The sequence below is a fragment of the Scomber japonicus genome, chromosome 4 (assembly GCF_027409825.1).
Source record: "Scomber japonicus isolate fScoJap1 chromosome 4, fScoJap1.pri, whole genome shotgun sequence".
Taxonomy (NCBI): Eukaryota; Metazoa; Chordata; class Actinopteri; order Scombriformes; family Scombridae; genus Scomber; species Scomber japonicus.
In genome coordinates this window covers 28259325-28281139 of record NC_070581.1, presented here as the reverse complement: position 1 = coordinate 28281139, position 21815 = coordinate 28259325, and the positions used below count along the sequence as shown (strand labels likewise).

At 39.9% G+C, this 21815-nt stretch overlaps 2 protein-coding genes across 3 annotated transcripts; one reads left to right on the top strand and one right to left on the bottom strand.

The window, feature by feature from the left end:
* The first annotated feature begins 2431 nt into the window (after nt 1–2431).
* Nucleotides 2432–9652, top strand: sdf4 (stromal cell derived factor 4). Of its 2 annotated transcripts, none has more exons than XM_053317286.1 (7): nt 2432–2606; nt 3696–3994; nt 6129–6265; nt 6383–6496; nt 6637–6795; nt 8504–8679; nt 9387–9652. In XM_053317286.1, exons 2-7 carry the CDS (start codon nt 3702–3704, stop codon nt 9561–9563), a joined length of 1056 nt encoding a protein of 351 aa, XP_053173261.1. In that variant the 5' UTR covers nt 2432–2606; nt 3696–3701; the 3' UTR covers nt 9564–9652. The 2 variants fall into 2 exon arrangements, with proteins under 2 accessions (XP_053173261.1, XP_053173260.1); XM_053317285.1 differs by having other exon boundaries at nt 2432–2711.
* A 4539-nt stretch (nt 9653–14191) lies between these two features.
* On the bottom strand, nt 14192–20476 carry LOC128357666 (NLR family CARD domain-containing protein 3-like). The gene is given in 11 exon segments (XM_053318034.1): nt 14192–14417; nt 14781–15327; nt 15538–15584; nt 15717–15890; nt 15892–17483; nt 17726–17971; nt 19117–19198; nt 19373–19474; nt 19781–19894; nt 20141–20242; nt 20448–20476. Coding segments are annotated over 11 exon segments (3261 nt in total).
* Nucleotides 20477–21815: the final 1339 nt, after the last annotated feature.

Below are 21815 nucleotides of genomic sequence, written 5' to 3'. Positions count from 1 at the left end.
ACAGATCGGCGCAGATCTGACAGCAAATAAACCCATTAGTGAGATTTTTCACGCTTTCTGCTCTGTTGGGGGGTGAGGTGTAGGGGAGGTAGGGTGGGGAGGGGGGGTGCAGGGGGCAAAAGAAGAGGCAGAGAGGAGGGGCGTCCAAAGCTGAGGGTGGGCTGTGGGGGTTAGAGATGGATGTCAATATTCTCTTTCTCCCCCCCCTGAGTCTCTCCTACTGTTTCTCACACTGAGCAGTGGATCCAGTCTCCAGCAAAGTGGGAGAGCGATGGCTGGAAGAACTGCAAGATCCACAGAAGTTGGACTTTCATCAAAAGATGGAGCTCAGCATTCAAATCAATCTCTCTGTCCGTGCAACGTGCCCCCGCTGGCTGGGGGGATGCAGGGTGAACAAAGCCTGAGAGGAGATAGATGGATGAGGTCCTGGTTTTGATCTGTGCCCAAAACTTTTCTTCTTGAAGTATAAACTCACTCACACAACTTTCACAGGTAGCAGTGTGTGCTCTTTTTTTTTTTTTTTGTTGCTTGTGCTCAGGTGCTCTCTACTGACTGTCCCAACAAGTCATCAAGTCCAAGGCCACGTGCACGTCTCACGTCAAAGAGTGGCAGTTTTGATGTGTGGTAGATCTCTTTATGCCTGCTCCGTCGCACTCCCTGTCCCTCTGGTCTCAGTTGCTCCTTTGCTCTCTGACTGAGCGTACAGGAGGGCTCACAGTGGAGTTTTATCATCACCCTTTCTCCCTCCCTCCCTCCCTCCCTCCCGCCTCTCCCTCTCTCTCTTACCCCCCACCCCCACCCCCCTCCCCTCCCTCTCCCTCTCTGTTTCTCTCCCTTGCCTCTATTGGCAACTTCACTGGCTAATTCAGCTCTGTTTTATCTCATACTGTAGATGAAATGCTCAAGCTGAAGAGGTTCTTTGGCAGACAAGCTGTGTGTGTGTGTGTGTGTGTGTGTGTGTGTGTGTGTGTGTGTGTGTTTGTGTGTGAAGGACGTGTGTCTCTGTCATTTTGGCTCAGTATTAGCCTACTCTACCAAAGCTCTGTGTTTAGATACAAGCAAGAAACAGAAACAAATTCATGAACTTTTTTTTGTGACCTTAAGGCATTATCTTGTGTAATCTGTTGCTTGAAAACTTGCCAAAGATTCCTGACTGTGCAATATACCACAACGCATACCTGTTTGTTTTATTCACTTCAGATGTTCAAGCACTTTCCTGAATGTTCAATGAGGAAAATAGTTGAAGTAATACTTATACTTCAAGTGTTGTAAATTGTAGGTTTGCTCAGGACTGATGTGAACAAATTGTTGGTGTGATGTTCTTACAGTCAGCTCATTTGACTTAAAGGAAATCACCCTTTTATTAGGATAAATAACATGTTAGCTCAAGAGTGCCTTTCAAGTTGTTATGTTTTTGTTTTTTTTATACTTGAAAACTTTTTTCCTAGACTGCTGTTTGGTGTGTTTGACATTATTACGTTTTAATATACTGCCACCCAGAGGTAGAAGCCTGAAGTACAAACTCAACCGGTACCTTTCCAGTATGGCTTCACACTGGTGCCATCTATAGTTCCTGAATCTTCTGGCACTTTTCCTGAAAACACAGCAACGTCAGGAGCGTCAAGCCTACCAGAAGAAAACACAATAAAACCGGCCAACTGGATGATTTTCGCCTTTAAAATAAAAGACAGATATTCAAGTTGTGTGTGTGTTGCAATAAAACAGAGTATTTCCATTTTATGATACATTATACTTTCTACTCCACTACATTTATTTGACAGCTTTACTTTTCAGATACAGATTTGACAAAATGGATGATATAACAAGGTTTTAAAATACAAACCATTGTTAAAGATGAAACCAGTGGTTTACAACCTTTTTGTCTTTTGACGTCTTATAAAAAGCAGTGTGTAGTCAGGCTCACATTTCAGATGTCTATGAGTTGTTAACAGCTCCACCAAATAGTGATTTCTCCCTCTAAACTTCTCACATAGTTTCATTTCAATAAATGTTCAAATGATCTAATATTTCACCAAACATCAAAGATTAGAGGAAAAAGTCCAAAAACTGAAAACACATTTGTGTACACAACTATAAGTACATCAAGCTCATAATTTTATGTACTTTTACTGTAATACTTTAACTAAATTGAGCTCATAATGCTTGTGTACTTTTACTGTAATACTTTAGCTACATTAAGCTCATAATACTTGTATACTTTTACTTAAGCAGGATTTTTGATGCAGGACTTTTACCTGTAATAGAGTTGGGTTTTTTTACATTGTGGTATTGGCATTGTTACTAAAGTCTTTTGCCACCCCTGTAAACATCAGTCAATAAGGACTTTTATTCTGAAATGCTAACCGGATGTCGTACTTAAGTATTTCCCCTTAGCTTTACACTTTTTTTAAATACCAGAGCAACGTTAGCGCTCAGCTCCCAGTTCAACTGACAGCTCCAGTGAATCAGCGTTAACTGGAACATCGGCGCGGTCCCCCTACCCGACCCTGTGTCTCTGTAGTGTTGTTTAGTGGCGAATCATCCCACATTTTCTGGGGTGGGGGCGTTGTGAAGGAGCCACGTGTACAGGAACTGAAGTGTGACAGGTCTGTTTGACTCTCACAGCTAACACTTAGTTAGCGTCGGCTAGCTGCTGGAGCTCATATAGCTCATTTCTCAGCTGTTTCCTCCTCGGTATCAGAGCTCGACAGGTAGGTCTTTAAGGGGAGAGTCACCGTGTTTATTCAGACCGTGCACTTTCAATTGTAGTGTTTGATAATGTTTTATAAACCTGTGTGTGCTCGCTGTTTAGCATTAGTTAATTACGTTGTAAAATAATAAGAAGGACGTGACGCTAAATGCGAACGTTGTTTACGCAATGTAACCGTTGTTTACTTCATGAGCTCGTAGTTAAGTATGTACAGTAATGCAGCGTCTTATTTCAAAGAGATTTTATTGTAATAAATATTGAAATATGACTAATTTAAAACCATTATTGGTGCTATCTCACAATTAAGAACCTGCAGCTTCTCCATTTACCATCCATCTCGCTTCAACGTTTGATATACAATTGGTATTGTATATTAAAGTAAATATTAGGGATTGTCAGTGACAATGATATTAAAATGTTATTTGAACGTTACTATGTGGCGGTCATTAAACGCACCACGTCTCGTAGCAACATGTTGAGAGGCGTTCATGTCCGCAAACAAACATGGACTTTTATTGTTAACAGTAAATGACCAATAAATCAGCCTAGAGCTCAGATGATAACTCTCAAATGCGAATATACACCCACTGGCCTTTTTATTAGGTACACCTGTGCAATTTAATTATATCCAATGCAACAGCTCTGCTTTCATTCAACATTTATTATGTTCATACAGTTTCAGTTTTCAGTTTCATTTATATATTTCTAGATGTGAAAAGGCTTTTGTTGATTTGTTCTATTTGGATTTTTCTACACAGGAATCATTTGTACTAAAGTTGACATGAATTGGATTTTTCTGGGGTTTTGTTGCAATTTTGGAAAATCCAATGTGTCATGAATGTTGCATGTAAGGCAGTAGTGTAAAAGCTGCACAACCACAGTCGATGATGTGACTCAACATTATCTTGTGTTTGTCTTTAGATGAGAGTAGTTGATACCTTTTTAACTTCACTTTTCCTTGATAAAATTTACTTTTGCTCCTCAGGTAATCATGGCTGTTTGGTGCAGAAACCTCCTCCCTGTTTCTCTGCTGTGTTATCTCCTGCTCCACATCATTGATGCACGACCAGCCAACATGTCAGCCGCTAAAGAAAAGAGTCCGACCAGCAAGGACGACAACGAGATTCTTCCCCAGGACCACTTGAACGGGGTGAAGATGGAGTTGGACGGCCACCTCAACAAGGACTTCCACCAGGAGGTTTTCCTGGGTAAAGAGATGGAGGAGTTCGAGGAGGACTCGGAGCCAAGGAGGAACAGGAAGAAGCTCATTGAAATATTCACCAAGTAAGACATGCTTTTTATTCTTTGGGTCACAGTCAATATCAATATCACACACTGTGACAAATACGTGTAACTGCTGTGGCTGAGGAGGTAGAGTGTCGAAGGCTGTGCCGTGTGTGTGTGAGATAGAGAGCATTAAAAACTCCTGATGAGCATGTTGGCACCTTGCGTTACAGCCTCTGCTGTGTGTGTGTGTGTGAGAGAGAATGGGTGTAGTATAGTTTGCATGTTGTGTAAAGCACTTCCTCCTTCAGGGATTACAAGACAAAGATAACAGGACAAGTCACAGACCCTGTACTGTCACGTATGCTAGAATTATAATACATTTGTTTAGTGTAACAATAATAAAAACAATATTTTGCATAGCACCTTTCACAGAAGGTAAAGGTAAGGCAGCTTTATTTATTCATTGCATTTCATACCTAGGGCCAACACAATGTGCTTTACATTTCTTTAAAAAAGTTAGCAGTAAAAATTGGAAGCATAAAAACATACATTTTTTAAAAAAAAACAAAAAACAACAAAAACAAAGCAAAAAAAAAATAAATAAATAAGAAAGAGAAAGAAAATAAAAAGCTAGACTAAAAGTGAGCATTAAATAATAATTTGCTTTAAAATTATTAAGGGCATACAGTGCAAATGAAAGATTAAAATAGAACAAAAAGACCATAAAAATATGCAAACATAAAAAAAACCACAAAGGCAATTAAAAAAAAAAGTACAATCACTGAGGCAGAAGCAAGAAAAGCAATAAAACTAAATTAAAACATAAAAGACCACAAGGCTCAGGCCCTAATAAAACACAGACAAACAGAGGACATGCAAGAGAAACAAGCACTAAAACAATATAAGGTGAGAAAAAATCCTAATTTAAACAGGTGAGTCTTCAGTTGCTTTTTTAATATCCTCTACTGGGTGGTTTAATGACAGGAAGTCTAATCCTCATGGGGAGCCAATGTAAAGAATATAACAAGGGTGTAATGTGTGATATCCTTTTTTTAAAGTAATAAATTTAATCACACTACTATCTAACACAGTTACACCATCTTTGATCAGACACACCCAAAATACCAGACCAATGAAGCTGCTGATCTGGTTCTTCAGGATTCACCAGTATGAAGTATGAGTGCAGCTGCAGCACACCAGCTAAGCTAGGAGACTTAACTTTTAGAGGAGAAAAAGAAATCCAGTTATTCTAGTTTCCTGTTATGACTGCACACAGCTGTACTGGATTTAGGTACAGATGCAACTCAGTGGTTTGTTGATTTTTCTCATTATTATTTGATCAGATGTTTTGGGTCCATAAAATGTTAGAAAAGGGTGAATTATGTGAATCTGTGTGTTTCCCAAAATCCAAACTGACATCCTCCAAAATATCTTGTTTTTTAACCCACCATCAAAATATATTCAGCCCTGTTACAGACGACTAAAGAGAGAAGATAATATCAGAGAAATTAGACTTTTTTTTTCTTCTTAAAAATAGATTAATAGTTGGCAACTAATCATTATTATTTAACTGACCAGATGTTGCAGCTCTGCTATACTTATGACTTTTATGATGAAGTTGAAGAAGATGTGTTGATTCAGGTGTGCAGTGACAACAGCTTGATATCACAATACACACACACACACACACACACCAGGACGAGGAAGTGAACCGAACATTGTGACACACCTGTGTGACTTTGCCTGTCAAGTCATGCAGTAATGCAGAAAGAGAAACTTTCGCTGAAGAACAAATTTAAGGAAACAGACACGTTGAAAAGGAAGAAAAAGAAAGCAATCATGTTTGAAACAAGTTGTGCAACAATTTTCTTTTGCATAATTGCATCAAAGTGCCATTTTTATAGCAAAAGAGTGGCAATAGAAGGAAAAGCCACTCTATACTTTTGAAACTAATCTAACATGACAAATTTTCCTTTCCTATTTTTTACCTTTCTAATGGTAAAAGCATCTGTGTTAAAGATATTAGTGCTCAGTAGGTTTAAATAAAAGCACCAGACACAATCCAGACAGAGAATCCATCATACGGGTCATTACAGCTGATAGTATGTAATTAGAAGTTTAACGGAGCATTTTTATGACGGCATTAAAAGTTCAATAACTCAAAACTGTGTTAAATGTTCCTCTCTCGCAGAGTTGACTTCAACAAGGACAGGAGTGTGAGCGCCAAGGAGATGCAGCGCTGGATCATGGAGAAGACGGAGGAGCACTACCAGGAGGCGACGGTGGAGAACAAGAACAGTTTCCATGCAGTCGATCCAGACGGTGACGGTGAGAAGCACATATCTGTTCAACCCTGTCAGGCTCGTGATCTGTCACGTTGCAACACGACATCATAAACTAATTAATATTTTCTCTTTGTGTCCCAAATTAACGCTTTGTCTGTAGGTCACGTGACATGGGATGAATACAGAATCAAATTTCTTGCCAGCAAAGGTTTCAATGAAAAAGAAGTTGCAGAAAAAATAAAGAATAATGAAGATCTGAAACTTGACGAGGAAAGTAAGTAGAGAATTAAATGTCTTCATCTTTTCAAGAACATCTGAGAATATGTGCAGAAGATATCTTTATTAAAGCATATCTAACAGCAACACTCGGGTTCACTGTGGTCTGAATATCTCTCTGATCTTCTTTCATTGCAGCTCAGGAGGTTTTGGAAAGCCTGAAGGACCGCTGGTTTCAGGCTGATAACCCTCCAGCCGACCAGCTGCTGAATGAGCAGGAGTTCCTGTCTTTCCTCCACCCTGAGCACAGCCGAGGCATGCTCAAGTACATGGTGAAGGAGATCGTGCGAGACCTAGGTACATTTAACTTACCCCGATATCTGAATCACGAGCTCAAGTGTCTTAAACTGGCATTAGTTGAGGTTTTTAACAAGCGGAAAACACTGACACGTTATCACTTGTCAGTCTGACGTGGCAAACAGAAGCTTATTTAGACATGCAACAAATGCAGAACAATAGTTTGAGCAAGGTTTGTGGTCATGTGATAAATGTGAGTCAGCTAAATGCTCTGCTGTGTTCACCACAAGCTAGTCACTAACTCTCTGTTCAGCAGGTCATGAACAGTGGAAGGTTAAAACCAAAACAATGAGCTGAACGTTGCTGAGAAGCTCCGTTAAGCAGAGGACAACTCAAGAATCTGGATTATAGCAGCTTTAATATACACATTGTAGGATGTTTGAGATGTGTCAGAGTTTTACAAACATGGAGAAGTTTGCTCTGCTTTGATCTTTATGTAAATGTAATAACTATAATAAGGTAATCTCATAGACTGTATAAAAGAAATGGACGTATCATCCGTGACGTCACCCATTGGTTTGTGGACTGCTGCTCGGAAGCCAATAGTTTCGAATCTAGGCAGCGCCATCTTGAAAATTTCAGGTGCATGCTGGGAAAAATAAAAACATGGATTCTACATATATGGGCATGACGTAGCTACGCCCTAATGCATACCCTGCTTTATCGTCAAATATAAAATCAGGGAGGCCAAAATGTCACAAATGAACATCATACTGCATTGAAGAAGGCTTTAAACTAGCGATTGAGACCATAAACACATTTTTGAAAATGTTTACTGAGATTAGAAATCAAGTGAGAAGTTGGTGAATTCTCCATTGACTTGTGTAGAGACGGTCGCCCCCTGGTGGCCTTTTGATAGAATGCAGTTCTAAGTTACTTCCGTTGGCTTCATTTCCGAGTACCAGAACTCCCCGTCTGAGTAACTTTCATAAGCTCACCCTCTTCTTATAAGGAAGTTGACAGAGTTGAGTCAGCTGGTATTAAACATGTTACCAGGGTTACGTAAACATCATACCGCCTCTTCACTTTCTGTTCACACTGTCTGCACAAACAGCTCTGCACATTATCGTGAAGGGACATCAAGGTTATGTGGGATGCATTAGCACAGAAATGAATGATTTTCTGGATTATTTGATAAACTGTGTGATCTATAAATTAGTCAACAATGCCATCACAAGTTCCCAGAGAAGCAGGTGACATTTTTAAATAGTTAATTTTGACCAAACAACACTTCTAAACTCACAAATAACAGGTTTACTATCATAAAAGACAAAAAAAAAATCAGATTTGAGAGTCTGGAACCAGCAAATTTGGAGCATATTACTTCAATGATTAGCAAGATTTATTTTCTGTGGATCGATTTAGTAGTTTCAGCTGTTTCAGACTTATCTGAGAACATGGCGATAAACACGTAATAAATATATGTATGTAATAAATATAATAGTCAATTCAATTTTACTGTGTAGTCATATATCACATGTTTTCCTCAGGGGGGTTTTACGGTCTGTACAGCAGTACATCATCATCTGACTTTGATTTAGATGAGGATAACAGAGGATCTTAATGTTTGATAATAAAATGCTAAACACACATAAATGCTGACGTGTATTTGAATAAACATTATCCTGTGATGAGGCTCCTTTATGAGAATCTATCTCTAAACAAATACAGAGAGTAAAATCAGATGTTTGTTGTGTTTTGCTGGCAGACCAGGACGGTGATAAGAAGTTGACGCTGTCGGAGTTCATCTCTCTACCTGTGGGCACCGTGGAGAACCAGCAGGCTCAGGACATCGATGACGACTGGGTCCGTGAGAGGAAGAAGGAGTTTGAAGACGTCATCGATGCAGATCGCGATGGCATCGTAACCATGGAGGAGCTGGAGGTGCGTAATAAGAAAGAGAGAGGCTTGTTTTTTGTTTATGTAGTCTTTATTATCTGATACTCTAAAATACTGTAAAGGAGAGGGTCACAGTTTTTCAAGTGTGTCTTAAAACAACATTTGAGTCTCCATATGAACAGTGAAACAAGTTTTCCTTGCTGTAATCATTCCTCCTGTTCATAATAAAAATCTCCTTCAAATGTGCTTTCAATGGAAGTGATGAAGGACATCAGTCATTTAAAAGTTGATGTGAAGTTTATATGAGGCTTCAGCAATCTGAGTTAGTCATATCAAGTCTTTACAGTCCTTTTTAGCATCAAATTCCCTCTTTGTGTTTCCCTGTTGAGCTGTGGTGGAAGTATAGTAAGAAAAAGAGGGCACTAAAAAGACTAACGTTGAAAGATTTAATTCATTTGGACGGCTGAAGCTTCATATTAGCTTCAGATCAACTTTTAAATACATAGAAGGACACTGTGGATTTTGGCCTTTATATTGTTAGTACATTATTAAAGGATCTTCTAATGGTCAGTATGAACAGGAGGAATGATTACAGCAAGAGTAAACTATTTTAATGTTCATCTGTTCTCCTCACTGTTCACTTATCTTGAATGCATCCCAACACAACATGACGTCATTTCAGCTTTGTTCAGTGTGAGATTGAAACTTCATTGACAGTTTTTTCCCCCCATGTCTTCCTGTGTGATGTTCAGGAGTACATGGACCCGATGAACGAGCACAACGCTTTGAACGAAGCCAAGCAGATGATCGCCGTCGCCGACGAGAACCAGAATCATAATTTGGAGCTCGATGAGATTCTCAAATACAGCGAATACTTCACAGGCAGCAAGCTCATGGATTACGCCAGAAATGTTCACGAGGAGTTCTAAAGAGAGTCATTGTCTTCCCTCTCTCCCTCTCTCTCTCTCTCTCTGTATCTCTCTCTGTCTCTCTCTCTCTGTCTTTGTCTCTCTCTCTCTGTCTCTCTGTGTATCTCTCTTGGTCTCTCTCTCTCTGTCTCTCTCTCTCTCTCTCTCTCTCTCTCTCTCTCCCTCTCCCTCTCTCTCTCTCTCTGTCTCTCTCTCCCTCCCTCTCTCCCTCTCTCTCTCTCCGTCTGATACATCCTACATCTGCTTCAGGGACTGGCCTGTCTTGCTGACGAGAGAGAGGGCGACTTAAAGATATGATAGGATGTTTCGAGTGTGCAATTCTGTGTTTAAACGTCTAGCCTCAACGTCCTCTTTCACTGCTGCCTCCAGTTAATATCCCCCCCCCCCCCCCTCTTTTTCAGCCCTGGACTGTCCACCAATCAGAGACTGTTCTTAATGGATATCGAGCGTTGGACTTTTTTTTGTGGATTTGAAGCACTGCATCATCTCCAAAAATTTGATTTGTGTTCAGTTGTGTGAAATGTGTGTATATGAGGATTTTTTTAAACTCCCCCCTTCTCCTCCCCTGGATTTAGATTTTATGTTGTGTTTTTTTTCCTGGTGCAGCGGTGAGAGAGACGGTGCAGCTAGGAGAGCTGGTGTGTCGATACACAGTGTAAATATTCATCATCACATTACCCGCACATCTGTCACAGAGAAGACCTGAAAAAATATAAATATAAATATAAATATAAATAATGCTGCTGAAAGGAAACAGTAGAGATCTCAATATTATATCATGAGTCTAGTCACACCTTCACCCCCCACCCCCCCAAAAAAATACAGTATATAAAGGTGATTTCTGTCATAAGTGGTGTTCAAGTTCACCTGTTTCCATGGCGATAGATATTATCCGTCCTACTACTTAACAACAGGGTATTTATGGTCTGTGTTTTAAAAAAAAAAAAAAAAAAAGGAGAAGAAAATAAAAAGATACAACTTTTTAAAAAGTGCTACAATAACATATTCTTCACAGACTTTCATTAATAAGCTTCTGAGAGTTTTAATCATTGAAAATGTAGGAAAAACATTACAATACGAGAACAAAGTGACTTTTTATTTCACATTGGATATTTTGGTTCATTGAAGGAAAAGCACAGGTGTCATTGATGACGTTAACAATAGCGTGAAGTCTTGATTAATATAATTAGTTTCACCTGTGTGTGTGTGTGTGTGTGTGGGGCAGGTCAAAAATGTCCCCTGCCACTAAAAATGTAATCTTCGTACTCCTGTGAAAATGTGGATGAAGGTACGTTTTAATTTATTCGGATTGGCTGCGTCGTCGAGTTTCACACAGGTGTGGTCTCATGGTGTCTTTTTCTATCTCAATGCATTAATTAATAGCTCACTCTTTATCATATTGTTAATTTCTTGAATGCTCTCTCGGTTAATCTGCACAATTTCATCTGTACATGTTTTTTTTTTTGTTTTTTTTAATGCATGGACAAACAACGAAATATAAATTCATCAGCTCTGTTGAGATTTTACCCTGTGGAGTGTTTGGATTTACAGTCTCCTGTTCCTGTTTGGATTGTAAAATAAGATTTATGATGACGGAATGTGACACAGCTTTATAAAAAAAAAAATGTATTGCAAATATACTAGTAAACAATAAATATTTCTTATCAATTAAAGACCACTGGGAGTTCTTTTATTGTTTTAGTACATAGATATAAACAAATAGGCATGTACATTACGTAGACTCATCATACCTCCTGTCATTTGGTAATGATGGTAGCTTAAAGTCTGCCATAAGGGATCAATATTGTTGAGACCTGGTCTTAAAAAGTAAAAATCCATCACTTTTGCTCCTATTTGCAGACTCATGAATAAACCTATTAAACTTGTTTCAGGGTGGGTATTATTTGACTGCTGGTTTCTGTCTTATTGTGCAAAACATGATTGTTCAGCACTAAGACGAATGATGAATAAAACATGAAGCTGTATAATTAAGAGGAGAATATTTGATACACCACTTATTTTTTTGTATGTATCAAAGGTACAAATAAGAAATCAGATTTTATTTTTATTTATTTATTTATTTATTTATTTATTAGGTTTCATCATTATCTGTACTAATTTACCTCTTTCTATGATTACTCTGCAGCCAATTTCATATCATTTCATTTAGAAATTTTACCCCCTTCTACAGGAGCACCAGTGAAAGTATCCTGACCTACTGTACAGCTTCACTTCTCGGTTTGGGAGCTGCAAGGCCTACGAACAACAGCCGCTAAACAGGATTGTGAAGACAGTCAGCAGGATTATTGGTGCTCCTCTAACCTTCCTGATGGAGATCTATCAGCAGCTACCTCCGTCATTAAGAACCCTCAGCACCCTTCTTCTCACGGCCTGTTTTCCCTCCTGCCGACTGGAAAGAGGTACAGCAGCATCTGCAGATGTAGCAGGATGCTGAATAGACACACACACACACACACTCTCTCTCTCTCACTCATCTATTTAAAGACTCTAAAACAGACTGACATCATCACTTTACTTGCACAGACTGGAGCTAGTGAGACATAATATTTTGTTTCTTTCTAACTATGCAAATACTCAGAGAAATGACTATAAATAAATCTTGTATCCTATATCCAATATCCTGTATCCAATAGTTACTGCAGGTGCAACAATCACACTTTGTTCTTTTTCTTTAAATATTATCATCCTAACTAGTCCCAAACACTTCAATCTCAGAAACTGAAACTCTTAATAGAAATATTTTAACATTTTGAGAGGGGGGAGGTTTGCTTGGAGAGTTAAAACTGTGGGAGTGAGATGTGTTAAGATTTATATAAAAATCATGTCACACACTAATAAGATCTGAAAACTGCTGGAAAAGCCAGTATTACAACACAGAACACAACTTTGAATGTTGAAAGTTTGGTGAACATTTTAAAGTTTGGGTCTGAACGCCAACGTCCGTCCATGCATGTTATTCTTAAAAGTTACAAAAAAAGAGTTTTCCATCTTTTCAACTGAGATGGATCATTCCTCTCACAGACTGCTACCATACAGTTTAGTATTAAAATATATATAATAAAAAAAATCTCTGGAATATGCAAAATATAAATAAATAACCTAAATTGTGGAAATGAATGTTTAAACCTTAATTGATAAGAACGCTGCCCTGCTCTCATTGACTGCACTACAAACTCCTGTTGAACCACCGTGTGCAGATATGATGTACATTATAGCTGCTAATTATCTATAAATATCTGTTCTTCAAGCTTTAGTTTTAGCCAAGTGATTTTCTTCTCAATAAAAAGGAACTCTTTCTTCACATGTTGGGGTTAATCTGGCGGCTCAGTGGTTTAAGCTCTGTCCTCGTGGTCAGCTTCCCTCTGGGATTTTGAGGTTGTGGGTTTGATCTCCGCTCCTGGCAAGACAGCTGTTTTTAGGGAAATGCAGACACACAGAGACACACAGCTGGCTCCAATCAGCCGACTGAGATTCTCAGTTTTTTTTTTAAAGCTGTCAGTACATTCAAACCTTCAGAGGCTTCAGGTTTCATTCACAAAAACAGAACATAGAAAACAGACCACATACCAGCACACATCTCCTCTCCTGATCACTTCTCCCAGGATAATTACCCTGACAGATTTTTGTACGTATTCACAAATGTTTGTCAAAGATTCAGAGGTTTTCTCTCTACAACAGTAACTACTAAAAAAAATCAGTATTAAATTAAAATAGTACCAATAGTTAAACTCAAGACTGTAGTGATATGTATAAAGACATGGACTAAATGTCACCTTCTTTGTTTCTCACACCTCTGGAAACAATGTTAGAAAGAATAAATTTAAGTGTTCAGACCAAAAGAAAGAAGAAGAAGAAATAAATTAATAATTCAATACAGTATTTGAATTTATTTAGTGAGAAATCTACAGAAAGAATACTCAAGTGCAACCCAGAAATGAAAGCAATATAATTTTTCAAATGTTATTACAATTATTTATTTTATTACAAGTATTTATTACTGTTAAATATATGCATATAAAAATATACTATAAAAATATAAATATCCCCCCACAGCCCTGTGTAGGATAAGCATTTGGAAAATGGATGGATGGAATGTACATATATACATATAAATATATATTACATATAGTTTTTTCTCCAATTTTTCCCAATTTGAATGAATTAAAAGGAGGATTTTCACAGCACGTTGACAATGACAAGGGTTAGGGTTAGGGTCCACTGTATAATTATGAGTCCTGTTCTTCTCTCTTTTTCTTGCTGTGACCAAACGGTGTGACCTGCCAACTCTTCTTCTTTTTCTTTGGCTTGTTTTCCTAGAACGCCATCACAGTGGACTGGAGATCTGCCAGCCTGGTTTTCAGGGTGGCTTCCCTCTAAGCTCTCCTGCTTTTCTTGGAGAGTCTGTTGAAGACTCGTTTTTTTTTTGTTTTTTTTTCAGCCACAACCTTTTCGTTCTCTCTCTGCAGCTCCTCCAGCTTGTCCATGTTGTCCATGCAGAGTTTTTCTATCAGCTCTTAAAGTTAACAGTGGAGAGCCTTTAGATTCTCCCTGTATTCAGCAGTGTCTCTCAGCCTTTTGTAGCTTCTGCTGGAGCTCCTCTGCACTCTTCATGTCATTTCCAGTTTCGTGGTCTTCCAGGTTTGTGTGGGAAGACACCGCTGTGCAGCATAGTTGTTGTTTTGCTGCTGCAGCTTCTGGTTTGCTTCACTCAGCTCAAGTCTGAGCTTATGGATTTCCTCTGTGGAGAATTTTGTGTCCTTGCCTCGAGCCTGTTCCAGCTGGTCTCTGAGCCCTGTAATAGTTTTCTTGGACTCTTTAACAATGGTGGAGCATCTGCTGTGAAGTTATAAATGTGCATTTTAATTAAAGGAGTTTTTTTTAACGGCTACTAGATGACCAGGAAACGTAATTAATTGGACGTCAACGACAAGAACGTATTGCACTTTTCATACAAGTGATTTACAACAAAAATATTACACCAAATTGCTTCACAAGAAAAGGACATAAAAGGCATGTAAAAAAATATATTATTATTTTTCTAACAAACAAACAAAAAAATAGTCATATTGATAAGATCGATAGAATAAGATAAAATAAAGTGAAAATGCACACAGAACCTCCCTTTTTCGCCCAACGGACACAATGAACAGTGATTTCAGCAGTTGTCCTCAGTAAGCAGGGTTAGTGCCTGTCTACACGGGGGAGGAGACTCTCCTTTTAGACAGAGGACACAGAGACACTGAAGAACCAGACCAGAGCCGAAACCCAGGATACAGAGGTTGAGTGAACGTGGTGTTGAAGGTGTGGATGTGGATCAGTGTGTTAGAGGAGACTCTGTAGAAGGACAGAGTGCCGGCAGAACTGTCCACATAAACTCCTACTCTGTTAGAGACAGAGGAGGGAATGGATGTTTCCCTCCTATTGTGCCAGACAGAGTAACCAGCATCAGAGCAGAACAGACTCCAGGAATGATCATTTTTTCCAAATGCACAGTCGACACTGTACCCTCTCCTTCTGATTCCACTGTAAGTCACTGATATCGACACTCTTCCTCTCCACTCGACCTCCCAATAACAGCGACCGGTCAGATCATTTCTACACAGCAGCTGAGCCCAGTAGTCAAATCTGTCTGGATGATTAGGATATGACTGATCCTCTCCCAGATGTGTCACCTTCGTGTTGTTGTCGGACAATTCGAGTTCTCTGTTTACTGTGTTTGTGTCCACTGTGAGTTCACAGACATCTGATGAAGAGAAGAAGAAACAACACAGTGGCAGTTTAGCATCTGACACACGATGGATTTATTTTCTGTTTCTGCTTCTTATCCATTTCTGTAAAATGTAATGACACATTTTGTCTGTAATGTTGTGACAAATTAATACCACAAAGGCTTACTGTATTTAAAGAAAAATATTTAAAAAGTTGTCATAAATCAAATCCAATCCACACTTACACTTCCTCACATCAGATTTTAACCTGTGCTCTCCACCATGGTCCATCCTAGTGGAAGAAAACAAAATCAAAATGATTTTCTATCGAAGAAGAGTCCTAATTTGCTCTTCAACATGAAGCAGTGTTCCTGAGTTTGTTAGTGACACAGAAACAAGCTGCAACTCATCTGTCTGTCCATACCTGAGAGTGTCCAGTCTCCATTGTGGATTATCCAGTCCAGCTGACAGCACTTTCTCTCCTGAGCCTCCAGGATGATTGTAGCTCAGATCCAGCACTTTCAGATGGGAGGGATTGAGGCTCAGAGCTGAGGCCAGAGAAGCACAGCCTTCCTCTGTGATCAGACAACCTGACAGACTCCTCCACTAAGGAACCTTCATTCAGTTCATTCAGACAGTGGAACAAGTTGATGCTTCTCTCCGCAGACAGATTCTTACTGATCCTCTTCTTAATGTAGTTTCCTGTTTCCTGATTGGTCTGTGAGCTTCTTCCTGTCTGTGTCAGCAGGCCCCGTAGGAGAGTCTGATTGGTCTGCATTGAAAGACCCAGGAGGAAGCGAAGGAACAAGTCCAGGTGTCCATTGGGACTCTTCAAGGCCTCGTCCACAGCACACTGGTAGAAACATCTTGATTTGCTTGTGAACACTTTAGACCACAAAGATGTTGTCTGTTTTTTTCCCAGCAGATTGACTCCAGAGTTGATGAATGTTACATGGACATGAAGAGCAGCCAGAAACTCTTGAACACTCAGATGGATGAAGCAGAACACAGAGGCCTGGTACACCCCTCTATTCTCTTTAAAGATCTGTGTGAACACTCCTGAGCACACTGAGGCTGTTCTGAAATCGATGCCACACTCTATCAGGTCTGATTCATAGAAGATCAGGTTGCCTTTCTGCAGCTGCTCAAAAGCCAGTTTTGCAAGAGACAAAATCATCTTCCTGCTCTCTGGACTCCAGTGTGGATCTGTCTCAGCTCCTCCATCATATTTGATGTTCTTCACTTTGGACTGAACTACCAGGAAGTGGATGTACATGTCAGTCAGAGTCTTGGGCACTTTTCCTTCCTTTCTCCCTGTCAACACATCCTCCAAAACTGTAGCAGTGATCCAGCAGAAGACTGGGATGTGGCACATGATGTGGAGGCTTCGTGATGTCTTGATGTGGGAGATGATGGTGCTGGCCTGCTCCTCATCTCTGAATCTCTTCCTGAAGTACTCCTCTTTCTGTGGGTCAGTGAACCCTCTGACCTCTGTCAGCATGCTGACACACTCAGTGGGGATCTGACTGGCTGCTGCGGGTCGTGTGGTTATCCAGAGGCGAGCAGAGGGAAGCAGTTTCCCCCTGATGAGGTTTGTCAGCAGCACATCCACCGAGGTGGACTCTGTAACATCAGTCAGGATCTCATTGTTGTTGAAGTCCAGCGGGAGTCGACACTCATCCAGACCGTCAAAGATGAACACAACCTGGAACTTGTCAAACCTGCAGATTCCTGCGTCTTTTGTTTCAGCAAAGAAGTGATGCACAAGTCCCACCAAGCTGTACCTTTTCTCTTTCAACACATTCAGCTCTCTAAAAGCGATAGGAAATGTGAACTCTATGTCCTGGTTGGCTTTGTCTTCAGCCCAGTCCAGAGTGAACCTCCGTGTTAAGATGGTTTTCTCAATGCCAGCCACTCCCTTAGTCATCACTGTTCTGATTGGTTCATCTCTTCCGGGTAGAGCTTTAAAGATGTCTTCTTGTCCGATTATTGTTTCTGGTCTGTCTGGTTTCCTTGATGCTGTTTCAATTTGTCTGACCTCATGTTCCTCATTGACCTCTGCAGTCCCCCCCTCTGTGACATTGAGATCTGTGAAGATCTGATTCAGAGGGGTTGGATTTCCTCTTTTACCAATCCCCTGAAACACACTGTGGCACTTCTTCTGCAGTTTAGACTTCAGTTTATATCGACACTGTACAGCACGAGTTCCTGAAAGAACAAATCAGTGAAATCAGTCAGGTGATTCTACAGTAAACCGGAAGATTGTAAACATTGTTTGTATTTACCTCCACTATGAAATCTATTCAGCTCATCAATTGTTTTCCTCTCAAAAGAATTAATAATATGTGATGTAGGTGTGTGCATCATATTAACTACAGAGTTTGAAATATAAACATCTCCCATGTTGTTAGTATTGCCTCTCCATCATGTTACATCTGTTAGAATCCTCCTACTTCTCTGTAGACAATGAGCCAGCTCCTCCTGCTTCATTCTCTTCAGGAAATGCAGTGTGATCTTCAGAAATGCCTCTCTGTTGCTCCTCCTCTGCTCTTGCTCCTCATCATCTAACACCTCATCATCTTCGGCCTGTCTCTCCAAGTATTCTGGGTAACCCAGATCCAGAACCATCTTGATCTTATCTAGCTCATACTTCACAAACCAGACGATGTTCTCCTCCAACAGCTGCAGCAAAATAAAATGTAAATTTAACTAATAGAAATCAACATCAGATCATCTATGATAGACTGAAAACCTGCTGGTCTGCAGAGTGCAGTATGGAGACTACCAGGACCACAATGCTAGTTTGGTATTTAGTCTGTGGCTGTTGTAGTTAGTAGTTACACACCGTAAATATGGAGTCCAGAGGCCTGTACTATGAAGCTGGATTAACCTATCCAGGATCTCTCTCCGTTACCTGGGTTGACTTAACCAGATCTTCGCAGTCCAGGATAAGCGGTACTACGAAACTGGTTATCAACTCGGTAAATCAACCCAGGGTTTTCCAATCTGGATCTCTGCGCGTTCACATAAAGGGGAGGTGTTTGCAGCGTCTGACCAATCACAAACATGCAGAAACCCTGCAGAGCAGACTACTTTACCATGGAGGAGCAGACAATTATTCTTCAACTATATGAAGAATTCAATCACATCATCCAGGCCAAAAGCAACACTGTTGATGCAGCAAAAGCCAGGAAGGAATGCTGGCAGAAAATTGCCGACTCTGTTAATGTGTAAATTCACGAGATCATACAATATTAATTTATCAGACAATATAAACGGACAGCACTCTGATCACACAATGCCACTTTATTACGGCACAGACGTTTGGGGCAGAGTGCTTCCTCAGTGCCCTTCCTCTCATAAGAGACATTAAGTTAGTTTAATATTCAACATTCAAAATACAAACCTATTATGCGATTCAACAATTTGAGTGAATGATTTCAAACCAACTGTATAACATACAGAATAATATCCCCCACGTGCTTCAATGATTATTTTTTAAATATATATTTTGGCCAATTAAAAAATTGCATCTATCCCTAAAAGCTCATTCTCTCCTAAGCTCTCCTCTCGCGATCCGCGCACCAATGTTGACAGCCAGGATCTTTTAAGAATGGGCAGGTCATTTTCTAAGAGAGCTGATTGGTCAGGAGGTGGTGCTTTTGTACTCACTGATCTCTTATCCAGAACATAACCTGCTCCGGAGCAGGTTAGCCGTTCAGCATAAGTTACCATGGCGATTTACCCCGGTAAGAAGTGAACCAGCTTCGTAGTACGGAAAACCCAGGGTTAACCCTGAAGTTACCTCGATAAGAGAAAATCCAGCTTCGTAGTACAGGCCTCAGGTGTGTTTGATGCTGCTGAACAAACTGACCACTGAGAACCTCTGAGCTCTGCTGATAAACTCTGTGAAGAAAAGAGTGGATCCAGGTAAAACACTCAGCTGATGTCTCTGCAAAGACTTTGTACCTCTGTTTTTAAAAACACTACAAACAAGTACAAGAATAAATCTCCACGTTTAATGATACCTCATCTTATGAGAATTGGATAGTAATAGAAGCAAACATTTTACATACTTACCCCTGATCAGTAGACAGCTGTCTATGTTTGAAACAAACACGTCTACCCATAGACCACTCACTCTCCACAGACACAGAGTAGTCTGGTCTCTTTTGATGGATCCTGATGGACACAAAACACTGATTCAGTCAAACTCTTCCAGGATAAAATCCTGCTGAGAAAAACAGAGTTGATAACAAAAACTTGTCGTGAAATAATCACATGCTGACATACTGACTGTTTCAAAAGAAAGTGTCTTTACATCACTCTTCATGTACACAGAGCTGAGCGAGAGTGATACAACACTGATGAACAGCTTAAAATCTCAAGAAAATTATGTGGATAAAATACAGCTGAAAATAATTTTACATTTCAATGCTGATAAAATCTGAGTTAAGTAAAGAAAAGCAATGACTATTCTGTTCTTACCATTGATCAGCTGAGGGGTGTTCATATTTGAAATGATGAAATTCAGGCATGGACCGATCACTCTTCATGGACAGACAGCTGAGTTCAGGAGAATTTGATCTTTGCTGATGGATCCTGATTGAAACAGACAAGTGACAATATAAGTTTAACTTACAGTGTTGACAATGAAGAGTATGTGTTTTGTTGGACAACAGCTATGACACAGCAGGTGTGTAAACCTGTAACAATAAACTTACCCACATAGCTACAACAAACATTGTTAACATGTCTAACAAGGTTTGAAGGTGCAAATGCATCTAAATCTGCACCAATATACAATGTGAGTGGAGAACAGTAATGTGTCACAGATACTCATCTCACCTCTGGGCTTTGGTCTGGCTGTCATGTTCCCCACACAGAGAACTTTTAGGGGGAGGGAGTCCCTCTTCTCGGTCCACACGCTGATTCATAGCAAAGAAACACCTTCACACAAACACAAAAAAATGCTCAGTCATTACACACTGCTGTCTATCACAGTGTCCTCCTTGATTTTTAACACCAGATGGCGCCAAAGAAATTAGTTTAAGATTGAGATGAAGAGTAAACTGACCAAACTCGTTATACAACCTTTCAAGTACATGGTTTCTCTCTCTCTCACACACGCGCGCGCACACACACCCACACAGACGTTGACAAATGTCCCACTGGCCCAGTCATCATGACTATTGCCATTAATATACAGAAGTTACCATGTCAGTCAGACAAGCCCAGATTTGTTTAAGAACGAAAAGCTAGCACAACAAACGAATAGCACAATTTTTTCCCCCTCCAGCTGCCCCCCTCCTCCTCACAGAATGACTACTGCAATAAGTTAATGCAGGTGTTTGTAAGTTGAATCAGGTGGAAGAAGAACGTCTCCTACTGTCTACAAATATGAAAACAGTGGCTTGAGATGAGATTTTGGCTTTCACTTTGGCGTTTGGCAAAAAAAAAAGTTTGAAAAAAGCTCATCGACCACAACTCCTCTCTCTCTCTCTCTCTTTCTCAGCTGTTTCTCACCTGTTCTGACACGTACAACTTTTGAAAGTGATACATGCAAATCTTTCTAAAATATGTGTAGATTACAATTTAGATTAAAAAGTCTTAATATTTATACTTGTAAACATTAAATACAATCTGTATGACAAAAACATCGCAGCAGCAGCAGAGACAACATACAGCAGAATGTGATGAAACCAATATGCAGCAGTGATCGTTTTCATCAGACATTTACAGATTTCTCTGGTAGGATTCTCACCTGCTCAACTCATCTCAGGTTAATTCACAGACTCCGTCCACCTTCATGTGTAGAGGAGACGCTGGAAGATCAGTAGCAGCTCCTTCCCCAGTTTTAGTCGTGGGACGCTTCCAAACTCTCTAATATTGCATCCACTTTCCCCTGCGTCTTTAGTCCCTCCCATCGACGATTAGGGACACCTATTGACTAAATGAATCTCTCGGAGGTGAGGTAATGAGGAATACATGTTGTTTTTTGTGCCTCAACGGGATGAGTGTGTTGGATTACTGGACGACATAGGCTACGTGCGCACTTACACTTGTGCAGGAGCTCAACGCCTTCATAACATTGGCACAGCCAATGGAGGACGACCGCCGCTCTACCTCCTGAGTCTCATATTGTTTGTTTTGTATGGTTTTATTTAGTTTGGCATCACTCAACTTTGGGATTACAGGCTTTAGGGCAAATCACAACAAAACACATCTCAAGGGACTTTACACATAGAGCAGGTCAAAGGAGCTGGCACTTAGCCTAAGGCTACAAGCCTGGGCTTTGTTTGTATACAGCGTCATTATTATGAATTAGGAAGAAATTGATAGTAATTAATCACAATAGAATTGTACAACTAATTAATTAATTGTTTTATCATTTGACAGCCTTAATATGAAACAAAAGCCCCCAATCATTACCATTGGATTTGTGTTGTTAGTTAGCTCAAAAAAGTTTGAAAACCACATATAGCTCTTCGATCATGACTCTTCTCTCTTATGCAGCTTTTTT